Raw genomic sequence first — 26,768 nt, 5'->3', positions numbered from 1 at the left:
CTAGAATCTCACACTTTCTTGAGGGAAACAGACACTCTAAAAAAATGTGATACATGCTATAATAGATATACATAAGAGATATGGAAACACAGAGGAGGAAGTCCCTACTTTTGTTTTGGATAAGCTGTATAGAGGACATGACATTCAAGTTGTGTTTGGAAGATGATTGTGTATTTTCTAGGGAAGAAAGGGCATTCCAATCAGAGGGAATAAAATGTGCAAAGCCCCTAACATAAGACCTAGCTCAATGTCTTTGAGAAATAGCCCAGGATGTCAGGAGCCCAGCTCCACAATTGGATACTGCTTCCCAGCTTACAAAGCATGGTCACCAGCTTTGTCTCCCTTGAGCTTTGCCATGTTCCTGGGAAGGGCTGGACTGGAAAATATGATCATATTTGCCATTGAGAAACCTGAGGCTCCAGAACTTCCTGCTCTGACCATGCAGCTTGGGAGAGGGGGAGCCACGGCTTGAACCCCAGTCCTTTGTCTTTTAAGTCCAGAATTCCTTCCAAGTATATCTCCCTGCTCCTCCAGGTAGCATCTTAAAGGGGCAGAAAAGACGTTTCTGGTGAGTGTGAACCAGTATTTCACACAATATGATCATTGTATTCCTTCTTTTCTCTGGGAAAGAGGAGCACCTTCCTCCCTATTTCAAAGATGAATAAATTGAGTCTGGAGATGACTTTCCAGTCACCTCTCGATCTAAACCATTAAGGCAGCAGCAGAAACCCAGTGAGCTAGATCTGGGCACGAAGTTCCTAGGGAGCACCTCGCAGGCCTCTCTGTAGACTGGGTGGAGAGAGATGCCACGTGGAACAAGTCCAGTGGACCATGAGAAAAGAGCAGGAACAAGCTCAGCAGCAAAATAGGAGTCAAGGTGGTTCCCTTTTAGTCAAATCTGGAGAGAGAATTGACAGTATCATCATATATTAACTAATGCCTCTATTTGATGACATCACCAAGTCTTGACCTAGACCCCCAGATGCTCTGAGCTCCTTCTCACAGGCTGTGGACCATGAGAAAAGCCATGTCTCTGAAGAATACTCTTATTTTCTTAGCAGTGGACTCAGAATCAGAATGGGAATCACTTTGCGGAGCTGAGCCCCCACTAAATGCCCAGTGCTGAGCTCTGAGCCACTCTGCTTTCCTGGAGTGTCATGGAGTCAGTATGCTGTGAGGTCTTGGTTGGCCCAGGCATCTCCAGTCCAACCATTTAGTTAGCCCAGGATTTAAGAAAAATTAGGCAGAGATACCAATGTAGGTAAAAATGAATTTTATGAGAAAGAGGAAACTATCATCAGGCTCCAGGGACATCAGGTACATCCTCCTGATGAGAAACCTCTTGAGAAAGGCAAAAGAAAAAAAAAGTTCTACACTTCAGAAAAATACAAAAAAAAAAAAAAAAAAAAAGTTCTAGGCAAGATAAATTGCTAATTTTGTTGGCTGGTGAATTTTAAAATTAATCTCTGAATTCTGCTTGCTCAATTTTTTTCTTTCATTTTGTAGGTCTCACAAACATGATAAGGCATTCCCAGAAATCAAAAGCAAAGACTTTCCCTAATAGCCCACAAACATGGTGACCCCCTTCAAGTCAAACCGTTTTGGCCCTGCGGAGTTTCTCTCACTTCTTAGGCATTGTCCACTTGTATGCTGTTACCTCTTTCTGGAAGCACCTTCTCCTCTGGCCTGCCAGACACCATTCTTACCTGGTCTCCCTCCTGCTCTATGCCCACTCTTTCTCAGTCTCTTTTGCTGGCTTCATATCATCATCCCAACCTTAACCCTTTTTTTTCCCATATTTGGACTCAGTGCCTTTGTAACCTTGCTGAGTCCTCTGGCTTTTTATAAGCTAGCATAAGCTGTATATATACCACCAATAAGCTGAACTACCCAATTTCTACTTCTGACCTGACACCTCTCCTGATTTCAAACTCATTTTCCTGCCTCTCCTGGGCTTCATAATTGGCATTATTCATTAAAAAATGTAGCTTTTGATTTTCTACCACCAGCCTACTTCTCCTCAGTCACCTCCATCTCAGGGAATGGCACCACCACTCACTCCAGTGAGAAAGCCCAACCTCTACGAATCGTTCTTGACTCCTCTTCTTCCCTTGCACATACCTCCCATCCATTACTAGTCCTGCCAACTACCAATTCAAAACATAGTTTAAATCTAGGCCCTTCTTAGTACCTTCTCGTCTACTTTCCATCCCGTCCACTACCCTCTCTCACCTGAGCCTCTGTCAGAGCCTCACAGGTGGTCTCCTTACTACTCTCTTACCCACTATAGTAAGTAGAGCGCTGCAGGTTTTACACTTGTCAGATCATGTTACTCCTCTGCTCCAAATGCTCCATCACTTCCCACTGTCCTTGGCATGAAAGCTGAAATCTTTCCCATGACAGGTCTGTCAGATCCAAGCGAGTCATCTTGTCCCTGGCTACCCCCATCCACTTCTCTCTGGCCATACTGGCTTCATTACTGCTCCTCAGCTTACAAGCCTGTTCTTGCCTCAGGTCCCAATTGCTCTTCTGCAGTGATCTTCCCCAGACCCCCAGATGATTGGGTCCTCACTTCATTCAGTGTAAATGTCACTTCTCAGACCACCCTACTTATGAATAATCTCTGACACACTCTTTCCCTGACCATGTATTATTGTTCTCTCACTAACTCTAAATGAAATTATATTATATATATATATATTTTCTTATTCCTTTTATGTCTCCTCAACTAGAAAAGAAGCTCCATGAGGTCAGAAATGTCTGTCTTTCTTGTTCAATATTATATTCCCAGCCTGACCAGTGGTGGCACAGTGGATAGAGCATTGACCTGGGACGCTGAGGACCCGGGTTTGAAACCCCAAGGTCACTGGCTTGAGTGCGGGATCATAGACATGATCCCAAGATTGCTGGCTTGAGCTCAACGTCACAGCGTTGAGCAAGGGATCACTGGCTTGGCTGGAGCCACCCCCCCCCCCCCCACACACACACACAAAAGCCCATATGAGAGGCAATCAATGAATGACTAAAGTGAAGCAACTAAGACTTGATGCTTCTCATTTCTCTCCTTTCTTGTCTGTCTGTCTCTCTTGCTAAATATATATATGGTCCCAGTGACAAGAACAGTGCCTGGAATATAGAGTAGCTTAATATGATATATACTTGTGGAATGAATAAATTTATTCTTTTGTCAAATTTTAAAATTACTCCATACAAGGCCACCTTTAAAATGTCATGAAAAGATTTTTTAAAGGTAAAAGCAATTTCATCTTTAAGTCTACTCTTCTAAGGACAACTATTTTTAGTCTGTGGGCCCTTCCCATCCTTAACTCCTCTCACAGATTTTATATATTGTTTTTGTTGATCTCAAAACCAGGCTGCTATTGGGAGATCACTTGATATCATGTCATACTCCTCTTTCTTGGCATCCATAGCCCTTCATCCTCTGCCATCATCTTGCTGGACCAGCTGCTCTCAGAGATGGTACACAACCATGTAGGAAAGGCCAAACTTTGCCATCGTTTAGGACAGAGTCAAGGGAAAGAGGCTTAAGTTCAAACTCCAGAGGATTCTCTTAAAGACCATTCATTCATCTACAGGCATTTTGATGTATATGTATTACACATGACGATCTTTAATTGAGTAATAATCATTTGATGTATTGTAAGGGGAAATATAATTTCAGAGAAGGCAGGGAGTCATACAGGTTGGGTTTCTTTATCTACAGGCATTTCTTAAGCCTCTGACCTGGGTTAGGAACTGTGGTGGGGTGGCATTGAGAATATAAAAACAAATGTCATTGTCCCAGTTTTCAAGGAACTCACAGACCAATGAGAGAAAGAAGCATGCAGACAAATAAGGAGTTATGGGATCAACACCGTGTGGCTGGTTGAGCAGGCTAACTGGATCAAGAGAGTAGGGGGCTAACTTTGTGAAAGGGCACAGTGCATGAAGGCATGGAAAGGTGAGAGTTGTGAGGTGTTTGGACATGAGTGAGCAGTCTATTGGCTGCAGTGCAGTGTCCCTGGGAGGGAGGGACAGGGATCATGAGTGGCAGAAGACAAAGTAGGAATGGTAGGCAGAAACCTGGTCATCTATTGTATTAATTATATGTCCTGCTAAGAAATTTGGGCTTTTTACCAAAGCTATTGAAAATCCAATGAAAAGCAGAAGAACTTTCTGATTGAAAGTTCATTTATTTCATTCAGTCATTATATTTTGAGCTGTTATGTACTAGAAGTGCTAGTACTAGGCTCTGAGTATATGCTATGTAATAGTCCTTTATGATTTAATTTCTTTCAATAATAGTTGACATACAATATTAAGTTCGGGTTTACAACATAGTGATTAGATATTTATATAATTTACAAAATGGTCACCTCAGTAAGTCTAATATTCATCTAACACCATAGATAGTTATTATAATATTATTGACTGTATTCCCTATGCTGTACTCTACATCTCCATAACTATTTTATAACTGCCAATTTGTATTTCCTAATCCCTTCACCCTTTTCACCCAATCCCTCAACCCCCCTCCCCTTTAGCACCCATCATTTTGTTTTCTGTGTCTATGATTTTGTTTGTTTTGTTTGTTTACTTTGTTTTTAGATTCTTGGTATTTGTCTTTCTCTGACTTATTTCACTTAGCATGATACCCTTTAGGTCCATTCATGTTGTGTCAAATGGTAAAATTTCATTCTTTTTTATGCTGAGTCATATTCTATTGTATATATGTACCACACCTTCTTTATTCATACATCTATTGATAGACATTTAGGTTACTTACATAGCTTGGCCATTGTAAATAATGTTGCAGTGAACATGGAGATGCGTATGTCTTTTCAAATTTCTGTTTTGGATGTCTTCAGATAAATACTCAGAAGTGGAATTTGTGGGTCATACAGCGGCTCTATTTTTAATTTTTTGAGGAAACTTCGTACTATTTTTTTTATATATATAGTGGTTACACCAATTTGCAATTCCATCAGCAGTGCACTAGAGTTCCCTTTTTCTCCACATCTTTACCAACACTTGTCAATTTGTTGATTTATTGATGATAGCCATTCTGACAGGTGTGAGGTGTTATCTCATAGTGGTTTTAACTTGCATTTCCCTGTAGATTAATGATGCTGAACATCTTTTCATTATGTCTGTTGGCCTTCTGTATGTGCTCTTTGGAAAAGTATCTATTCAATTCCTCTGCCCATTTTTAAAATCAGATTGTTTGTCTTTCTGATGGTAAGTTGTATGAGTTTTGGGTTTATTTTGTATATTTTGGATATTAGCTCCTTATCAGCTGTGTCATTGGTATACATCTTCTCCCATGCAGTAGATTATCTTTTTGTTTTGTTGATGGTTTTCTTCCTTAGTTTCAGGTACTCCCATTTGTTTAGTTTTTCTTTTATTTTCCTATCTCAAGAATACATACCAAAACATATATATTAGTAAAAGCAATGTCAGAGAGTTTACTGCCTATGTTTTCTTCTAGGAATAATATGGTTTGGGGTCATACATTTAAATCGGTAATCCATTTTGAGTTTATTATTGTGAATGGTATAAGAAAATAATCCAGGCCCTGGCCGGTTGGCTCAGCGGTAGAGCGTCGGCCTGGCGTGCGGGGGACCCGGGTTCAATTCCCGGCCAGGGCACATAGGAGAGGTGCCCATTTGCTTCTCCATCCTCCCCCCTCCTTCCTCTTTGTCTCTCTCTTCCCCTCCTGCAGCCAAGGCTCCATTGGAGCAAAGATGGCCCGGGCGCTGGGGATGGCTCCTTGGCTGCTGCCCCAGGTGCTAGAGTGGCTCTGGTCGCGGCAGAGCAACGCCCCGGAGGGGCAGAGCATCGCCCCTTGGTGGGCAGAGCGTTGCCCTTGGTGGGCGTGCCGGGTGGATCCCGGGCGGGCGCATGCGGGAGTCTGTCTGACTGTCTCTCCCCGTTTCCAGCTTCAGAAAAAAAAAAAGAAAAGAATCCAGTTTCATTCTTTTGCATGTGTCTGTCAGTTTTCCCAACACTATTTATTAAAGTGACTATCTTTACCTCATTTTATGTTCTTGCCTCCTTTGTCATAAACTGGTTGACCATATTGCTGTAGATTTATTTCTGGTATCTCTATTCAGTTACATTGATCTACCATGCTGTTTTGATTACTATGGATATGTAATATAGTTTGATACCAGGTAGCATAATACCTCCAACATTTTTTTCAATATCCTTTTTTTTTTCTCTCCAATATTGAATAGACTATTCAGGGTCTTTTGTGATTCAATATAAATTTTTGGAAAATTTGTTCTAGTTCTGTGAAAATCTCCATTGGTATTTTGACAAAAATAGCATTGAATCCATAGATTGTTTTGGGTAATATAGACATTTTAATGGTGTTAATTCTTTCTATGAGCATGATGTCTGATTCCATTTATTTGTATCTTCTTCAGTTTCACTCTTCAGTGTCTTATAGTTTTCCAAGTATAGGTTTTTTATGTCCTTGGTTAAATTATTTCTAGGTATTTTATTCTTTTTGATACAATTGTAAATGGGATTGTTGTTTTCTTTTACATAAAAGTTTTTAGTTTATTAATTCTCTCATGAAAAATCTGCACAATCATCACAGACAAAGTCACTGAAGAATCTTTACTTCCTTTGTTGTTCAATTTCCAGCTCACTTTTTGCAGCACCAACATTGGCTTTTGCATTCCCCCTGACTTGCTTCATTCTGTTTTTGCATTCTTTTTGCTGTTTTCTTGAGATAATCTCATACAGGCCATCTCTTGCAAGTCTATGTTTGGGTTCATTTTTCTTTGTGAAGTCATGGAAGAGTAAATCATGCCAAAGCCAGTTGTCTCGCCACCACAGAAATAGGTTCTGAATCCAACATGAAGATGACATCTGGTGTGGTCTTGTACATTTTTGGTAGTTTTACCCATATTCTGTCTTAGGTGCTATTGCCTTCCCAGGGTGAAAAATGTTGATGACCATTTATTTCCCCTGCAACAGTCTGTTGGTCATGAACTTTCTGGTCTGGATAGTTAGTGTATTGTTCATGATTAGCAGCTGATGTTTAAGCAGCCAAGGATAAAAAGCAGGGAATTGTTTTCATAATTTTTTTCTGAGATTTCATTATTGGTGTATAAAAATGCAGCCGATATCTGAATATTAATTTTGCATCCTGCTACTTTACTGAATTCATTTATCAATTCTTATACTTTTTTGGTGGAATCTTTAATGTTCTCTATGTATAGTATCATGGCATCTACAAATGACAAGTTTTACTTTTTCTTTTTCAATTTAAATGCCATTTATTTATTTATTTAGTCTGATTTCTGTATCTAGGACTTACATTACTATTTTGAATAAAAGCAGTGAAAATGGACAATCCTATTTTTTTCCGATCTTAAAGAAAATGATTTTAGCTTTTCATCATTGAATATAATGTTAGCTGTGAAGGTCATATATGGCCTTTAACATACTGAAGTGTGTTCTCTGTATTACTAGTTTGGTGAGAGTTTTTTTAAATTAGAAATGGATGATGGATTTTGTCCAATGCTATTTCTGTAACTATTGATGTGATCATATTATTTTTATCCTTCATTTTTATGCATGTGGTGTGTCATGTTAATTGATTTTATAGATATTAAGTCAACTTTCCATTCCAGGAATAAACCCTACTTGATCGTGGTGTATAATCTTTTTAATGTATTGTATTTCTGAATTGTTTGCTATTTTTTGAGAATTTTTGCATCTTTGTTCAACAGAGATACTAGTCTATAATTTTTTTTTTTAATAAAATAAATGATCCTTCCACAGGTTCACCTACGGAAACCTTGTTACGACTTTTACTTCCTAGATAGTCAAGTTCCACCGTCTTCTCAGCGCTCCGCCAGGGCCGTGGGCCGACCCGGCGGGGCCGATCCAAGGGCCTCACTAAACCATCCAGTCGGTAGTAGGGCGGTGTGTACAAAGGGCAGGGACTTAATCAACGCAAGCTTATGACCCACACTTACTGGGAATTCCTCGTTCATGGGGAATAATTGCAATCCCCGATCCCCATCACGAATGGGGTTCAACGGGCTACCCGCGCCTGCCGGGTGTAGGGTAGGCACACGCTGAGCCAGTCAGTGTAGCGCGCGTGCAGCCCCAGACATCTAAGGGCATCACAGACCTGTTATTGCTCAATCTCGGGTGGCTGAACGCCACTTGTCCCTCTAAGAAGTTGGACTAGTCTATAATTTTTATTTTTGGAGTGTTTTGTCAGGTTTTACAATCGGGGTAATGCTGGCTTCATAAAATGAGCTTGTGGCCTTTGCTCCTCTTCAGTTTTTTAGAATAGTTTGAGAAGGATAGGTGTTCATTCTTAAAATTATTTGGTAAAATTCACCTGTGAATCCATCTGGTCCAGGACTTCTATTTGTTAGAAGTTTTTTTTTTTTTTTTTAATACTAATTCAATTTCATATATTCTTCTGTATTCTAGTTATAGTCTAGTTATTGATCTGTTCAGAATTTCTTTTTCTTCTTTATTCAGTCTTGGTAGATGGTATGTTTCTAGGAATTTATCCATTTCTTCTTCATTTTCCAATTTGTTGGCATATAAGTTGTTTGTAGAATTTTCCTATACTTTTTTTGTATTTTTGTGATGTTGGTTGTCACTACAGTACTCCTTTTCATTTCTGATTTTATTTATTTGATCTCTCTCTCTTTCACACATACACACACACACATTCTCTCTCTCTTTGTCTCTCTCTCGAGTCTAGTTAAAGGTTTATCAATCTTGTTTATCTTTTCAAAGAACCAGCTCTTGCTTTCATTTATCTTTTGTATTGTTTTTTTAGACTCTGTGTTTGTGTGTGTGTGTGAGAGAGAGAGAGAGAGAGAGACAGAGAGAGGGACAGACAGAGACAGACAAACATGAAGAGAGAGAGATTAAAAAGAATGTATATTCTGTTGCTTTGGTATGAAATGTTCCAATAATATCATTAAATTCATCTGATTTAATGTGTCATTTAAGGACACTGTTTCCTTGTTGATTTTCTGTTTGGGTGACCTATCCATGGATATCAGTAGGGTGTTCAAGTCTCTTGCCATTACTGTATTACTGTGAATCTCTCTCTTTAAGTCTACCAATATTTGTTTTATATATTTAGGTGCTTCAATTCTTCATTGTGGCACCTTAGTTGTTCATTGATTGCTTTCTTTTTTTTTTTTTTTTTAATTTATTTATTCATTTTTTTTTTTTAGAGAAGAGAGGGAGCAACAGAGAAAGAGAGAACGGGGGGGGAGGAGCTGGAAACATCAACTCCCATATGTGCCTTGACCAGGCAAGCCCAGGGTTTCGAACCGGCAACCTCAGCATTTCCAGGTCGACGCTTTATCCACTGCGCCACCACAGGTCAGGCAGATTGCTTTCTTATATGGGCCTTGACCAGGAGGCTCCAGCAGAGTGAGTGACCATTTCTTCAAGCCAGTGACCTTGGGCTCAAGCCAGTAACCTTGGGCTTCAAGCCAGTGACCTTTGGGCTCAAGTTAGCGACCATGTGGTCATGTCTATGATCCCACCATCTCAAGCTGGTACAGGGGGCATCAAACTTTTTATAAAAACCGCCCACTTTTGCAGTGCTGGTAGACCTGGTCCCTACCGCCCACTAGTGGGCGTTCCAGCTTTCATGATGGGCCAATTGCAGCGCTGTTTGGTTGCACGGTAGGGACCAGGTTGACCAGCACTGCAAAAGTGGGCGGTTTTTATAAAAAGTTTGACGACCCCTGGTTGCATCCCAGTCCGATACTCTATCTACTGTTCCACCACCTGGTCAGGCAAACTTAGATTGTTTATTTGAGATTTTTCTTTTTTTCTTGAGGTAGGCCTGTATTGCAATGAATTTTCCTCTTAGAACTGTGTCCCATACATTTTGGGTTGTTGTGTTTTTATTTCATTTGTGTCAAGATATCTTATGGGTTCTTCCTTGATCTCATCATTAACCCATTCATTGTTTAGTAGCATGTTATTTGGTTTCTCTATGTTTGTGTGTTTTTCAGTGTTCTTTTGTTATTGATTTCTGTTTTATACCATTGTAATTGGAGAAGGTGTTTGATCTAATTTCAATCTTCTTAAAATTGTTGAGACATGTTTTATGAACTAACATGTGGTCTATTCTGGAAAATGTTTTATGTGCACTTAAAAAAAATGTATATTCTGCTGCTTTGGCATGAAATGTTCCAATAATATCATTAAATTTATCTTGTCTGATGTGTCATTTAAGGACACTGTTTTCTTGTTGATTTTCTGTTTGGGTGATCTATGCATGGACATCAGTAGGGTATTAAAGTCTCTTGCCATTACTGTATTACTGTGGATCTCTCTCTTTATGTCTGCAATATTTGTTTTATATATTTAGGTGCTTCTATGTTAGGTGCATACATGTTTACAAGGATTATATCTTCTTGTTGGGTTGATACCTTTATCATTATAAAATGTCTTTCTTTGTCTCCTATTATTGCTTTTGTTTTAAAGTCTATTTTGTCTGATATAAGTATTGCTACCCTATCTTTTTTTCCATTTTCATAAAAAATACTTTTCCATCTCATTACTTTCAGTCTGTGTCTGTATTTTGATCTGAAGTGCATTTTTTGTAGGTGTCGTATGTATGGGCCTTTTTTTCTGAGCTATATAGTTACCCAATTTTCTTTTCATTGGAGCACTTATTCCACTTACCTTTAAAGTAATTCTTTTTTTTAAATGAATCTGCTTTTAGTAGAGAGTAGCACCTGAAGTTTATTTATTTATTTATTCATTTTGGAGGAGAGAGCGTGAGAGAGAGAGAAAGGGGGAAGGGGCAGGAAGCATCAACTCCCATATGTGCCTTGACCAGACAAGAGCAGGGTTTCAAACCGGCAACCTCAGAATTCCAGGTCGATGCTTTATCCACTGCGCCACCACAGGCCAGGCCTAAAGTAATTCTTGATAGGCATGTACTTTATTGACATTTTAGTATTCATATTTTTATTTTTTCTTCTTCTTTAAAAATGTTTTATTGGGATTACATTGGTTAATAAAATTATACTGGTTTCAGGTGTTTGATTCTATAATAGATCAGTTGTATATTGCATTGTGTGTTCACCACCCTAAGTCAAGTTTCCTTCTATCACCATCTACCCCCTTCTACCGAATACCCACTCCCACCTCCCCCCACCCTCTTTTCCATCCTGCAGTCCCCATACCGTTGTCTTTTATTTAAGTTTTTCTTTATGTAATCCCTTCACTTATTTTACCTACCTTTCAACCCCCATCCCCTCTATTCTTTATATCTATGAGTCTGTTTTTATTTTGTTTGTTATTTTATTTTGTACATTAGATTCCACATATGAGTGATATTATCTAGTACTTGTCTTTCTTTGACTGGTTTATTTCACTTGGCAAAATGCTCTCCAGGAGGTCTATCCCTGCTGTCACAAAATGTACCTTTAACATTTTTTGTAATACTGGTTGGTGGTGGTGAAATTCACTTTCACTTGTCTGGAAATAAGTAGTCATTTTCCTTGGCTTTATAAAACCAAAAATCCATAGGGCCTAAAGAAATGTTTAGCCACTCCTGCCCTAGAAAGCTGTATGAATAGAAAACTTTATTATAACAAAAATGAAAACAATTTCCCAAATAATAGTGACATGTTTAAACAAATAATGGCATGTCAATAGGATAGAATATTAGGTAGCCATTAAAAGTGATGTTTGAGTGCTCGCTTCGGCAGCACATATACTAAAATTGGAACGATACAGAGAAGATTAGCATGGCCCCTGCGCAAGGATGACATGCAAATTCGTGAAGCGTTCCATATTTAAAAAAAAAAAAATGAAAAGTGATGTTTGAAAGCATAGAAAAAAATATATATATATATTTTACAAATCTTTTTTTAATTTTTATTTTATTTATTCATTTTAGAGAGGAGAGAGAGAGACAGAGAGAGAGAGAGAAGAGAGAGACAGGGGGGAGGAGCTGGAAGCATCAACTCCCACATGTGCCCTGACCAGGCAAGCCCAGGGTTTCGAACCAGCGACCTCAGCATTTCCAGGTTGACGCTTTATCTACTGTGCCACCACAGGCCAGGCCGAAAAATATTTTTAATGTTCCTTAATAATACAAGAGAAAGTCTTGTGATTCTTACTATAAAAGTCATGGTAATAATCTATACAGTATGGCATTCATCAATTAGAAAAACAAGCATAAAAATGACTATAAAATATACAAAAATATTAATTACTATTGCCTCTCAGCAGAGTGACTTTTCTGCTCCTTTGTACTTTTTCTGTACCAAAAGTTATTTTTTATGAAGCACACATTTACTTTTTCAACTGAAAAAGAAAAAAAGATTAATAAGACAAGAATTGAAAGTTGAGGGGGTAGGAAAAAACAGGACTGACACCTGTCTGTCTGACATGACCTACATGTGATTACCTCTGGAGGGCTAGGATGTGGAAGGATTTCTTGCCTCATGGAAATTTCTTTAGGATGGCTAGTCATGCCTTGCCTGCCTGTCTAAGCATCTACAATAGCTTCTGTCTGAGGGAGTGCCACAGAACCTGAACTGTGCTATGACAAGTTCTCATCCCAATCTACTCTTTGTGATCTTGGACCAGTCACTCACCACTTTCCCTAGTTATCTACATTTCTAGAGGACATTTTCCACAGACCTCTCTAGGAAACAAGATAAGCAGAAGGGTCCTAGTCATAGGGAAAGCAGGTGTTCTTTCTCAAAATAGACAAGCTTCTCTTAAGACCCTATTTTTATTCTAACCTGTAGTCTCTTCCAATCCTGCTAGCAACTAATATTTTCTTTTGTCTTCCAGGAAATGATCGAAACAGCCTAGATTTCAACAGGCAGGTAAGGACTTTCAGAACAAAACCTTTATTCTACAAATTTTGGGGGTCATTTGTACTATGTCAGGTATGGGAGAAACAAAGAAGATTAAGTCTGAGGGTGTTTATTCAGAGATTCATACCTTTAAGGGTTGGAAGGGGCTTTTAAAGGACTTTTGCCTCCAACCCCTCTCTAACTCTCAATCCAATGTCTGGGTCTCCTTTTCAATATCCCTTCAAAATAGTACTGACAAATGTAGCACCTATTTAGAATTGACTGCATGCCAGATGTAGTCCAGAGTCTAAGACAACAGCTCTTTTCCTGTCAAAGTTCAACCTGAGTTGCCTCTTGGATGAGTCTGTTTATGTTATGTGGTCCTACTGTGTACAGAGGAATCTATGGAGGTATGAAGTATGGAGTACCTGGATTCTTCATGGAACTCCTGGCTTACAGGAAAAAGCTAGTAGAAAAAAAAGGGAAAACAGAACAAAAAGAGCTCAGAAAGGAGTGAGTGACCCAGCTCAGTGTGAAAATGTAGGCACAAACTTGGTGCCTTTGAAGGAAAGCAAGTTGGGTGGGTTGGCCTTAATTAGGGAGGGGTTGGGGTGAGATAAGGTGGTGCTGGATGGATTGCAGGATGGATGGATGTGTATGTGTAAAAGGAAGGGTGAAGAGGAAAGAGAGGACTTTTCTCTTAGGATTACCTGTTTCTGTATATTACCTTGGTCAAGTCACATAATATTTTTGGTCTGAATTTTCTCAGATGAAGAATGAATTTATTTCATAAGTTTAGGGTGGGGTCAGAGGAAACATTTGCTATGTCAGATATGGGAATACAAAGAACATTAAGTCATGGTTTTCCCCTGCAGGAGTTCACAGTCTAGTATTAAGGTAGGGGAGGGGAGTAGAGATAAAGGGAGAATAAGAAGGAAAAGGAGGGAGGGAGGGAGAGAAACTGAGGAGAGAGACTCTTAGGTAAATACGTATAGTACAATCTCATTCATACTTACTGGATGTATGTAAAAAGCATGGCGTCTAACAGATAGGAGCAGTTCGTTCCTCCTGGGATCTCAGGGCAGGCTTCCTGGAGGAGGTAAATATTTGTGTCTAGCCCCGAAGGGTAAATAGGAGTTTATCAGGCAGAGAGAGTAGACTGGAGAGGGAGACAGCCATGGGGAAGGGAAGATAATCCCAATGTGGGGGTACATTGGGTAATAATCAGGGTTTGTTCTACTCTGAAAATCTGAGCCCAGGTTTAGATAGAAATCTGGGGAGGGGCTGGAGGTGAAACTCAGACATATGTTTTTCTCCTTTATCTGTAGAGTGATTTGATGTCGCACTAACATTTTCTAACATCTCTGGGTACATGCTTCACAGTCAGAGTGGAATAAACCTGAGTCCTAAGCCAAAACCTCTTATGCAGGCAACTTCTGCAATTTTTTTCTCTGGGGAAGTTTGCTAACAATTGGAGGCCAACTACTCTCCCTCTTTACTCAGACAGACTTAAAACAGAGATAGGCTTCATTTAAGGAGTCGTCTAAGTTGGCTATGTGGAAGTACTTGCAGCCAAAACAGTTTATTAAACACTGGAGGGAGACTATAGAATCAGTTTATCACTCATGGTCTTTAAATATTAGACAGATTCTTATCTAAGGGATAGCTGGGCCAGGTTTGCTTCAAGGGCAGGAAGATGGAGGCAATTCCCAAGGATTCTGTGATCCTGAAGGAGAATCCGAAACAGATTGGGGTGGGGCCTGTGCCCTGTGGTTTCTGCCCTGAGCACTGAGAGTCCCATCCCAGGCCCTTGGAGGAGAGGCACCAGGAGGAGCCCATCCACACCAAGACATGGCCCCCGCAGCCCAGCCCAGAGGTGACCCGCTTCATAGGCCCAGTGAATTTAGCTGCCTGTGTAAACTTTCTTTGAAAAGCTTCAAAAAACCTCAAAGCTTGAGAAATTTTTATGCTCAGGACAGAACTGGGGGCACCCCGTCTTGCCTGGGGCAGCCAGAAGAGAGCTCTCTGACCTTTGAATATCTTTTGGGGTGTGGTTTCCCCACCAGTTGGGAGAAAGTTTCCTGGCTTCTGCCAGGATTGAGCCTCCCTTGAGTTTACTTTCCCTGGATGTGCCTTGTGGGGTGGGTCATTCCCTCCTTCCCCTGGAAAGGGCGTTTGGATTTCTTATAACCAACAAGAACAGACATGACAGATTTTTTCTTTAAAGAGAGGGGGAATTTTGGAGGCAGAGAGGCTCAGCTGGGCCACACTTCTTCACACTTTTAGACTACAGCTCTCCTCTGCTCAGTCTCACCTCCCTGGGGTTTCTCCTCAGTCCCTCTCACTGCTCCCTCAGATGCCTTCAGACATGGATGCTCACATGCCCACACTCACAGCAGCTCACCTGTGGGCCTCCAGGCCAGGGCTTCTCAGGCCGCTTCATTGACAAAACCAGCATTTTGCTGACCATCAGGCTCTGTGCAGGGTGTTTTTGGTAACTGCATCTCATTAATCTTGATTATAAACCAAGTATTACTACCCCCATTATATAGGTGAGAAAACTGCTTCCCAGGCAGCCTCCTCTTCATAGTAAAAGATTTGAGAGTTTTTTGCTGAAGGTCACGCAGTCGGTCAGTTGGCAAAGTTAGAAATTGAACCCATATCTCTTTGACTCCAGAGCCCACGTTTCCCATGATGCCTTGGTGAATCTTCCTCTGCAGTCTCTCGACTCGCCTCTCTCTGTACAGACACACCATCTTTAGGGAGAGGCCTTGGAGCCAGAGGTTGAGTGTGACCTCACTGTGACTAACTGGGAGGAAATGGGAGGTACAGGGGGTGGAGAGAAGGAAAAAGAGTGGTGTGTAGGTGCAGCCACTGAGTATGATACAGGGAAGGTATCAGCATACACCGGAGAGCAAAGATGAGCCACTGCCTTCCGTGAGGCTCCAGTGGGAAGGCCCCAGGCTTGTTGGTATGATTGGGGGTCACAGCCTGGTACTGGGTAAACTGCAGTCCTGAAGTTGCCTGAACAAGGGATGTTGGCTCATCTGGTCCAAGAAAGCAGCCTGTGCCAGTATGGGGATCCTTGGGGGACCAAGAAGCAGGGCCCCCCTCAGTCTCCAAGAAAGATAAGACAAAGTTGAGAGGCAATAGAGTAAGGCCAGATCCCTGGATCTGGGTGCCGGTGCTTTCTGCTCCTTGCTAGTGGTTGCCTTTAATCTTTCTGTGCCTCCGTTTTCTCAAGAATAAAATAAAGGCCTGACTAGGTGATGGCGCAGTAGATAGAGCATTGACCTGGGATGCTGAAGACACAGGTTCAAAACCCCAAGGTCGCTGGCTTGAGTGCAGGCTCATCAGCTTGAGTGCGGGGTCACTGGCTTGAGCGTGGGATCATAGTCATAACCCTATTGTCGCTGACTTGAAGCCCAGGGTCCCTGGCCTGAGCAAGGGGCCAGCAGCTCGGCTGGAGCCCTCTGGTCAGGGCACATATGAGAAAGCAATCAATGAACAACTAAGGTGCTGCAACTATGAGTTGATGCTTCTCATCTCTCTCCCTTCCTGTCTCTCTCTCTATCATTTAAAAAAAAAGTTTACATGAGATGACTTCTAAGGCCCTTGCAGTCTGTGTATTTTGGTCCCATCATTTTTCTCATGCCATATTCTGTTGTTTAGTTTGATTTCATTCTTATTTATTTATTTATTGGAAGAGAAATGAGAAATAGAGTCTTCATTTCTTCATGCTGAGAGGTAGAGATTGAGGGGAAACTTTATATGGGTCTTTTCAGTCTTGTGTGATCTTTTTTGTTCTTATGTGATCCAGTGAAAAGAACCACTTGAAATTCAGAGACAGAGACAAAAGGGCCAGCAGGCTGGATCTGGGGCTGAACATTCATTCTTTGAATATCTCGTTGCTCCTAAGCCCTAGATAGAGGGTACCATTTGTAAGAAGGTAAATTGCAATGCTGTGCAGTGAGTTCTGTGGGTGATGTAAGAGTGCTGAGCTCTGGGATACTTCCTGAGGCTATCACTGAAAAGATGGTGTCTGAAGTGGGTGACAAGGTGACAACAGAAGAGTAGGGGGTTCGACTAGCATAGAGGGACAACGAGAACATTCCAGGCACAGGAGGCAGTATGTGGGAAGACTCACTGTTGTAAAAGGGCATGGCTTCAGGGGAAATGTGAGAAGATCAGCGCGAGATGAGATGGTGGGTTTGAATTCTGGATTTGGCACTACCTGCCTGTGTAACCTTGGGTATTCTTCAACTTCTGTGTCCCTTATTCTCCTCACTGGTAAAATGGGTCACAGGGTTATTGTGAGGATCAAATAAGTGAGTATGTGTATACCTCTTGATAAATGTCTAGAACATATACAGGGTGGGGCAAAAGTAGATTTACAGTTGTGAGTATGCAAAACAGTGTATTCTTGTATTATTATTATGTCATTTTCCATAAAAACAACAGTAAACCTATTTTTGCCCCACCATGTATACTGTGTATGTATTTGCTGTTATTATTCCTGTGTCAATAGACATTGAGAGATTTGAGAGGGATTTCTGGTTTATGACCAAGAGGATTTTAGCAATAGGTTGGCTATGGGCAGCAAAGGAAAGAAAAAGGTTCAGCATGAGTCTTAGATCCCTAGCTTGAGATGCTGAGCATTAGCGGTTCTGTATCTGGAGATCAAGGGGACAAAAGGTAGAGAAAATTTGTCCAGATGATTGAAGGAGGAAGAAGGGCAGACAATGGGCTCTAAATGGCTAATACAAGGGGAGAAATTTGGATCTAGAGCCCAGGAGACAGGTCAAGATGCAGAGTGGGAGTCACCACTGAACTGTATTCATGGAAGTGAGGCCATCTAGGGAGGGTATGCAGAATGGGATGAGGACCAAGGACAGATCTGGAGGAGAAGGAACATACAAGGGACAGGCTGAAGACTAGGCACCTATAGATGGGACTAAGATGGAATTGTCAGAGGGATGGGAGTTAAGCCACACAAAGGAGAGATTTTCATGAGGATGGGGATAGACAAGAGTGGTCAGAGCATACAGAGATTCCACAGAGCCCAAAGCCTGAAAATGGGCTATGATTTGGTGATGATGGAAAGTGATTGCCTTATGCCAGTGTCTGTAGTGTCTGTGGGGAGAGCAGATGCCAGGTTGCTGTGGTTGAGGGGCAAAGAGGAGTTAAGGAAATGATGGTGACAAGAACTGCAGGATTCCCTTTCAAGGTGTGGGATGACAATGGGATGGAGGTGTTGGCCTGAAATGAAGATAGTGTGAGGAGAAGCCTCTTGGAGATAAGCGAGACTGATAGTGAGGACCTTGGAAGAGAGGTAGGAGATGCAGGTAAGAGCGAAATGGGTGAAGCGTTTAGCTTAGAAGATGAGAAGGGCTCCCCTGAAAGGGAGATGGGGCTGAGTGCCCTATTGGTGAGTTCAGGAGCCCAGGGACAGCTCTCCTGGTCACAGAGTTTCTCCACTTTCATTTCCTATTTTTTGGATCAACAGCTAACTTCAGAAGAACATTGGGAGATAGAATTGGCTTAAAGGGACTTAGAGACTTCAGAGTGACAGGTACACACCAAGGAGCCTCATGCTGCTCTGTCCTGGCGACTTCTGGACCCCTTATCATCCAGGGCGATTATCAGAACGATGTCTCCATTTATGTTGTTGGATGCCAGTCTTACTAGAAGACTGCCCGAAAGTTCTCTGAGTCCTAAAAAGAGGCTGAAGTAAGTTGGAAGGTATCCTTATTCCTAAACTTCCTGCCCCAAAGCTGGGCATCAGTGTCCTGTGGTTTTCCCTTCGTCCCAGGCTTGGCAGACTTCTCTGCTCCCCTGTACCAATAACAATACCTCAACTCTGAGCCTCTCTCTGGACCCCATGCCTCTAGTTCAGAGCAGTTACCCCAGTATGCCCGAATATAGCATTTAGCTATTAACTAGGTGTGATTTTCCTTCATTTTTTTTTAAATGAGAATTGTTGTGGTTCTCTGGCTGCTCCTGGTATGTGTTGATTTGTAGTGTTTAATTAGCTTAATGGGGCATCTCTAAAATCAACAAAATTCAGACTATGGAAAGGTCCCTGAAGATTCAAAATGAGCCTGATCAGGCGGTAGAGCAGTGCATAGCATGTTAAACTGAGATGCAGAGGACCCAGGTTTGAAATCCTGAGTTCACCAGCTTGAGCGCAGGCTCATCCAGCTTGAGCACGGGGTCACTGGCTGGAGCATGGGATTATAGACATGACTCCATGGTCACTGGCTTGAGCCCAAAGGTTGTTGACTTAAAGCCCAAGGTCACTGGCTTGAGCAAGCGGTCACTCTTGCTCTGCTGGAGCCCCCTGGTCAAGGCACATATGAGAAAGCAATCAATGAACAACTAAGGAGCCACAACAAAGAATTGATGCTTCTTGTCTCTCTCCCTTCCTGTCTGTCCCTATCTCTCCTTCACTCTATCTTTCTCTGTGTCTGTCACAAAAAATAAAAAGATTCAAAATGATGATGAGACTTCTCCAGGGAGATGTGGGGAAGGCAGGGTCAGACTCTCAATCTAGCAAGTGAGGGTCTCCAGGGATGGCACAGTAAGCTCCTTCTCCCAGCCTCCCTCCTCACAGAATTCTCAGAGAGCCACCCAGAGCAGCTGAGTGGGCAAGGGAGAAATTAACTAATTGCATTTGCTTTTAGTTCCACAAATCTGTACTTAGCTGGTCAGTGAGAGTCAGAGGGGAGGAGAACACAGTCCCTGCTCACAGGAGCAACCATCCAGTGGGAAGAAAACACAGCAAAGGCTTTGGAGTACGGGAAGAACTTGTGCTGTGATGATGACCATGGAGCTCATTTATCGAGTCTTAGAAAATCGAGCAGGTGAATAGAGCCAGGAAGTTAATAATAAACCTAAGAGAGACTCTGAGACGTCCCTGTGAAAACTCTTGAGGGATAAGAATTAAGAACATGAGACTCTGTATTCTCTGAGGCTTGTTTCCTTTTGCTTCAGGATCTGACTTCTGCTTCCATACTTCTGTTAGGAGGCGAGAGCAAGGTACCCCACGTAGAAATATACAGGTCAGTGGAAAATGGAGGCTCCCAAGCACTGGGAAGGGGCACCCCAGAATAAACAAATATAGCTTCTGCCCTGAGAGAACTGAATTGCTATCCAAAAAGAGATACAGGTCTGAAATTTTCATAAAATGTCAGACCAAAGGGTATGTAAGCCAATGCTGCCTCAACAGGGAATAAGCTTGGTAAGTACCTAGATAGACGCAGAACAGAATTTTCAGGCAGGAGATAATTGGTGAGATTAAATGCCCCCCCTTCTCAAAAGTGATTTTCTCATTGTAGTTAAGATAATATAGCAATAATTGTATTTATTGGATTCTGCCTGTGTCTACTTCCTAGGCATGTTGCAAGGGTTAATTATAGTTAAGATATATAATTTAGAATAGTCTCTGATATACAGTAATCAACCAATAAACATTAGCTACTATTATTTTCTGATGAATGAGAGCCCATAATTTTTTTTTCCTCTTTTCTCCCTGTGTGGCCGCCAAGCTGAGCTTGCACCCATTTAGATGGGCTGCAGATGCTACTAGGAACGTAGTTTTTTCTGAGATCCATGATCTGTCCATTTACCCTTCCCCCAACTTGAGTGTGAAGCAGTTGATAGATATCTTTGCTTTTGGAGAGGTGGGAATTTGCCCTTCTTTGCCAGATATTCTTGGCTGTTTGACCTGAGGCTCAGATGTCAACTCTTTCTTGTTTGTGGCCTGGCAATAGCCCCAGTACTGGCTAGACTGAGCCTTGTTAAGAACAGGGCAGTGAGGAGGAGTTAGGAACAAAAACAGCTGTGAGTTCTCCAGAAACCTGTCTCCCGTGAACCCTGGTTTACCAAACAGCCCCAGATAGCAGTACAAAGCCCCTGTAGGGCCCTGGATCGAAGGCTTAGTTCGTTCAGGCGTCAGCCTCTGCAAAAGCCCATGGATGTGTGTAAATGAGGGGTGAAGACAGACTGTTTCTCTCATTAGGTCTGGGGTGGAAAACGGAGTGTGCAAATGGGAGCAGAAAGTGGCTGAATCCTCTCCTCTTTCTGAATGTGCAGAAAACTAGAAGTGGGCTTCCTTTAGCGACTTCAGAAATTTTGATGAGACTAAAAGCAGGGCCATCTCTTCACGCAGGAGTCTGGAGCAGGGGTCTTGAAACAGAAGCGGATTTGAGCTCAATCACAGGAGAATTAATACCCTTTGTGTAACAGGCGCTGGGTGGGCTGAGTCCTTCATAAGCTGTATAGCATTTAAATTTTACAGTAACCTGGAGCTGTAGTTTGTTTGTTTTGTCTGTTTGTTTATATTTTTGGTGTTTTAACAATATAAATGTATTATCTTACAGTTCTGGAGACCAAGAGTTAGACATGGGTCTCACAGGGGTAAAATCAAGGTGTGGGCAGGGCTGCTTTCCCTCCAGAGGCTTGAGGGGAGTGTCCGCTTCCTGCCCACAGCTATGAGCCCTCCTGTCTGTCACTGCTTTCTGACTACAGCCAGAAAAGAAAGACTCCCCTTTTAATGACTCATGTGATTAGATTGCCCCCCCCCCCCCGGTATAGTAATTCAGAGCAATCTCCTCATCTCAGTGTTCTTAACCTTAATCCCATCTTCAAAGTCCTTTTTGCCATGTAAGGGAACACATTCATAGGTCCGAGCGATGACAAGAAAGACATCTTCGGAAGCCATTATTCAAGCAGGAGCTTTTATAATCCCCATTTTATAGAAGAGACATCTGAGTCTGAGGAAGGTCAAAGAACTTGCTTAGCTCTAGGATTCAAACTAAGGCTGGTGGGATGTACCAGACATTTGACATAAAGTTATATCTTATTTGATGCTACTTAATCCTTATGACAGCCCGGTGAGGTAAGCATTAGTATTCTCATTAGATAGCTGGGGAAACTATAGCTCAGAGAGGTTAACTAACTTAGCCAGGGTGGAGCCTAGATATACCACTGGCCTGACCACACTGCACCCAGCTGCTTCTGAGAGAGAGCACACTCCTGCAAATGATCAGAGCCCCCCGTTAATAACTGTACAGTACTTTTCCGTATTTCCAGAGCCCTCTCACCCATCCCGACTCCTGTAGACCTTTCACGTCTGGAGCTTGCCAGCTGGGACGGCAGAGATAGTATCTGCAGACTCGGGAAAGGTTGCCAGGTAAAGGGTGGGGTGAAGAAGGGTTCCCACCCAGAGGGTTCCCCTGGCTTCATGACAAGCACCTCCCTGGGCCTGTGCGTGAGAAGGGTGCAGGGAGAAGAGGAGTGTTTTCCTGCGTGTGTGCCTGCAGGGGAGGGGGTGGGCCCTGGCTCTCTCACTGCCTGCCCTCCCCTACCCCCTAGTCAGAACACTGTCAGTCAAGGCAGCTCTAGTAACCAGGACATTCTCCTTCTCCCAGAATCACAGCTGCTGCTGAAAATGAACCTTTGTCAGCTCAGAAACATCAAACTCAGGAGCGGCTTTGGAGGCCACTCTTGGGGGCTCAGGAGCTGTTACTAGGCACCTGTTTTGTTCCTTCCCAGATCACACCTCATTTCGTGTTCCTCTCTGCTTGACAACTTATAGAGGGCTTCATTAAAGCAATAGGGTTTCCTCTCACAATAACTGTGTAAATCAGCTGTTGTTATTCTTGTTTGACAAATAAAGGAACTGAGGCTCAATGGTAAAGTGACTCGAATTAAGTGGCAAAGCAAAGACTTACTCATTTTATCTTTATTGAGTGCCTACTTGCTAATAGGCACTGTATTCAGCACTAGTCTGTTGTCTCCAAATCAAGCTGCTTCTACAAATCACAGCTGCCCTCCCCAGCGCCTCCCCCCCCCACCCTCCCCACCCTCCCCATTCCTGTCTCCCATAGACCCCCGGACCTCTGCTGCTTGGATCCAAGTCAAATGTCATGATGCCCCCCACTCTCCTTGGCTTGGATCTCCCTTGGCTCCCACACCTCAAGGATCCTTGGTTCACATTCTGTTTTTCATTTCTTTCTTGGCAGCCCCTCCTCTGGGCTGGCATCATCTAATATTTTCACACAGACTTCATTGGTATGGACCACTGCAGGGTATCCCTGGTGTTAGGCCTTCAGATGACAGTATAGTGATCAGAAGTCCAGCTCTGGCATCAGATAGACCTAGATGTGAATGCTGACTCCACCAACAGGAGCTGTGTAACCTCGCCGCCCACCCTCTCCAAGCCTCCGTTTCTGCCTCTGTAAAACGGGGAGAAGTAATAGCATCCACCTTAGAGTGTGCTCAGGAAGGGAACTAAATGAGATCTTCAGTGTCAAGTATCTGGGACATAGTAAGTGCTCAGTCAACACGTGTTATTGTTACTAGTGCCGCACTGTTGGTCCTGGCCATCCTGTTTCACATTGGCGTGGCTCTAGTTTGTCAGTTCTTAGCTCTGCCCCTGAGACGTTCTGCAGGCCCTTCTCCAGATGACATTCTGCTCAGACTCCCCACTTGCTGCCCTTTCTTTTTCTGAGTGTTTTTATCTGTGCCCTTTCACCTGACTGAGCCTATTACTAGAGCAATCATTAGAAAAATACGCCAGACTTGGTGTGGGCCAGGTAAGTACAGACATGCCTTACTATACCTAAAAGAGTAGTTTTTGAAATATTGTACGTAAGTTAAATTTCTGTAAGCTAAATATTATGATTCTTTACCCTGAGAGCCTGCTATTTAAAGGAATCTTAGACTGAATCTCTTCAGAGAACAAAGAATGTCCTTTTATGGTAAGTTAGAGCCAAACATCATCTATGCCAGTGGTCCCCAGCCCCCGTGCCGCAGACTGGTACCGGTCCGTGAGCCATTTGGTACCGGTCCACAGAGAAAGAATAAATAACTTCCATTATTTCCATTTTATTTATATTTAAGTCTGAACAATGTTTTATTTTTTAAAAATGACCAGATTCCCTCTGTTACATCCGTCTAAGATTCACTCTTGATGTTTGTCTCAGTCACGTGATACATTTATCCGTTCCACCCTAAAGGCCGGTCCGTGAAAATATTTTCTGACATTAAACTGGTCCGTGGCCCAAAAAAGTTTGGGGACCACTGACCTATGTGGTTTGCTTAAAGTGAGTTATATATTAAGTTGCTTTTCCCCATGATAACATCTTCTCAAAAAAAGTATGTGATCTTCACAAGGACATTTTTGTTTATGTTTTTGTTTTTCCTTTTTTTTTTTTTTTTTTTTTAATTTTTCTGAAGCTGGAAACGGGGAGAGACAGTCAGACAGACTCCCGCATGCGCCCGACCGGGATCCACCTGGCACGCCCACCAGGGGCGATGCTCTGCCCACCAGGGGGCGATGCTCTGCCCATCCTGGGCGTCGCCATGTTGCGACCAGAGCCACTCTAGTGCCTGAGGCAGAGGCCACAGAGCCATCCCCAGCGCCCAGACCATCTTTGCTCCAGTGGAGCCTTGGCTGCGGGAGGGGAAGAGAAAGACAGAGAGGAAAGCGCGGCGGAGGGGTGGAGAAGCAAATGGGCGCTTCTCCTGTGTGCCCTGGCCGGGAATCGAACCTGGGTCCTCCGCACGCTAGGCTGACGCTCTACCGCTGAGCCAACCGGCCAGGGCTTTCCTTTCTTTTTTTTAATTTTTATTTTAATTCATTGTGTTAACATGGATTCAAGTGTCCCACTCAATATAACTCCCTCACTCCCACCTTCGTGTGCCCCATTATACCTCTTTTGCCCCCCTCACTCCCTGCCCCCTCACAATGACATTTTAAAATTTCATCCCATCACTGTGGATGGGTTCACCTGAGGACAAATAAGTTTTGTAGGCCACTTGTATAACTGGTAAACTAAGGCCTGGAAAGATGAGGATATCCAGTCACCAGGGGTAAGTGTTGATTCCTGCAGGGGCCAGTGATGGAGTACTTTTGCGCCCCTCCCTCTGGGTTGGGACTGGAGGAACTATCAAGCTGTTAGGACATGAGCCACCAGGCTGTAAAGGGTTAACACGGCTCTGCCTGGAGAGGGAAGCAGTGCAGCTGCCCAAAGGCATGGAGTCTAGTTCTCTCTTTCTCTCTGACCTGAACCAGAACCAACTTCCTTTCGGAGGATTTGGTGCTTCCCCTTACACTAAGCTCAGCAGCACAGAGGGCAGCTTCCTGGCTAGTGGGACACTCACCAGAGCCTGGCCTTGCCCAGGGCCCTTTGAGGGACAGATACTTTTCTGGCATAATGCAAGGACCTGAGGTTTGGGGCTTTGCCTAGAAACTGGGAACTTGGCAAGGGCCCAGCATTCTTAGGCTGGGCTGCCCCATTCTGCTCAGGCAGGCCTTTCAGGGAACAGGAACTGGGGAGTCCAGCTTCACAAAAGCCCTCTAGGTACCATCTTTCTCAGGTCTTGAGGACCTCCAAGTGCCACCTGGGTGCTTATAAGAAGCAATGAGAATCCTCTTTGAAATGATGGTGGTGTCTGAAGGTAGGGAGGAACAGAGGAATAGACAGGCATCTTGATTCCGTTTTGAATGGGCCTTGGCACCAGCCTCCACCCCCATCCTCACTCCCTGTCATCCTGTCAGCTTCTCATTCATTTTTCCAAGTTCCAATGTCTTGTTCTCCAGCTAGCTCTCCAGAACCATCCCTCTACCTTCTTCACCTTGACAGGCTTCTGCTGTGTGTGTGTGTCTACCTCTCCCACTGAACTATGACATATTTGAGAAAAATCTATATTTTATTACTATAGTGCCATGGTGCCTAGCACACAATAAACATTCAATAAGTGTTTCCTAAAAAAAAATAAATTGATGGGAAGTTGAAATTAACCTGTCTGTCTCCCTAGCCATCCCTCCACCCTGGGTGTCCATCTCTCTGCTCTGCAGGGCCTTCTGCTCTTCATGCTGCTCCGCTCCCCATCTTCTTTCTCTCAGCCAGCGATCCACACTCACTTGCTTTCCCAGGAAGGTGAGCCTGTTGGATTTATGCAAATAGAGTGCACAGTGGGCTCCATATAGTCAGCTCAGGTAAATATTTCCCAACCCCATCACTTCTGGCTGGGCCCCAGGAACTGCTGGCTGAAGCATCTGAGCTGTTTGCTCAGTGGTTGCTAGGTGCTGGGGCCCACTCTCTATGGATCCGGGGTCTGCCTATAGTACTCTGTCTAACTCAGTTCTCTAAACTCTTTGAGGTTGGGGATTCAGCAGCAAGCTACTCACTGAAGCCAGAAACAGGCCCCATAGGGAGAAATGTGGTATTCCAGGAGTTGCCACATTTGGCCATTTAAGTAGAAACAGTGTGATTGGGGGTAAAGACACCTGATATCACTGTAACTTTATTTTTAGTAAACTATGGAGACGAATTCAGGTTGAATTTCTAATCCTGGAGTGAGTCAGAGACACATAGACTCCTAGGTCTAAAGGGTCCTTCAGAACATCTGTGCTCAGCACCCAGAAGAGCCCCACAGGTCTTTAATGTCTGACATAGGCTTTCTTTTCTTCCCTTCTATCCTGTATATTAATGCACTTATTTATTGATAATATGATGTCTTATAAATAAGTTTTCACTGGCTGCAGTAACATTTTAAAAGAAGAAAACAACAACAACAAAAACAACAACAAAAAAAGAAGCAAAAGGAAAAAACAAATTTTTATAAAGTTTTATATTCAATTTTTACAATCAGATTTTGCAGTTATTTGGTGGTAAAATGTTAATCGTACATAATGAAATGATAGTCTGAGTAGATATTAGTTACTTAATATTCTTATTTGACAAAATAAAACAGTTCTGAACTCTCAAAAAAAGAAGAAAGAAAGAGAAAGAGGAAGGGAGGGAGAGAGGGAGGGAGGGAGGGAGGGAGGAAGGAAGGAAGGAAGGAAGGAAGGAAGGAAGGAAGGAAGGAAGGAAGGGAGGGAGGGAGGGAGGGAGGGAGGGAGGGAGGGAGGGAGGGAGGGAG

The 26,768-nt window shown here is 42.8% G+C and overlaps 1 protein-coding gene and 1 non-coding gene across 6 annotated transcripts in view; both read left to right on the top strand.

The window, feature by feature from the left end:
* Window positions 1-26,768, top strand: part of POU2F3 (POU class 2 homeobox 3) — an 89,060-nt gene that overhangs the window by 26,789 nt on the left and 35,503 nt on the right. For 3 of the 5 annotated variants that reach the window (XM_066371653.1, XM_066371655.1, XM_066371654.1), the window contains exon 3: window positions 12,829-12,863. The exons of the other annotated variants lie outside the window; for them this stretch is intronic. In XM_066371653.1, coding sequence (XP_066227750.1) covers window positions 12,829-12,863 — 35 coding nt within the window. The remainder of the gene's footprint in view (window positions 1-12,828; window positions 12,864-26,768) is intronic. 5 annotated transcript variants of the gene reach the window in all.
* On the top strand, window positions 11,717-11,823 carry LOC136390183 (U6 spliceosomal RNA). Its single transcript, XR_010748618.1, has one exon. It is a non-coding gene; the product is annotated as a U6 spliceosomal RNA (small nuclear RNA).

The sequence above is a fragment of the Saccopteryx leptura genome, chromosome 1 (assembly GCF_036850995.1).
Source record: "Saccopteryx leptura isolate mSacLep1 chromosome 1, mSacLep1_pri_phased_curated, whole genome shotgun sequence".
Classification (NCBI taxonomy): Eukaryota; Metazoa; Chordata; class Mammalia; order Chiroptera; family Emballonuridae; genus Saccopteryx; species Saccopteryx leptura.
Note: the sequence above shows the minus strand (reverse complement) of the source record. Positions and strands in the feature narration are given on the sequence as shown.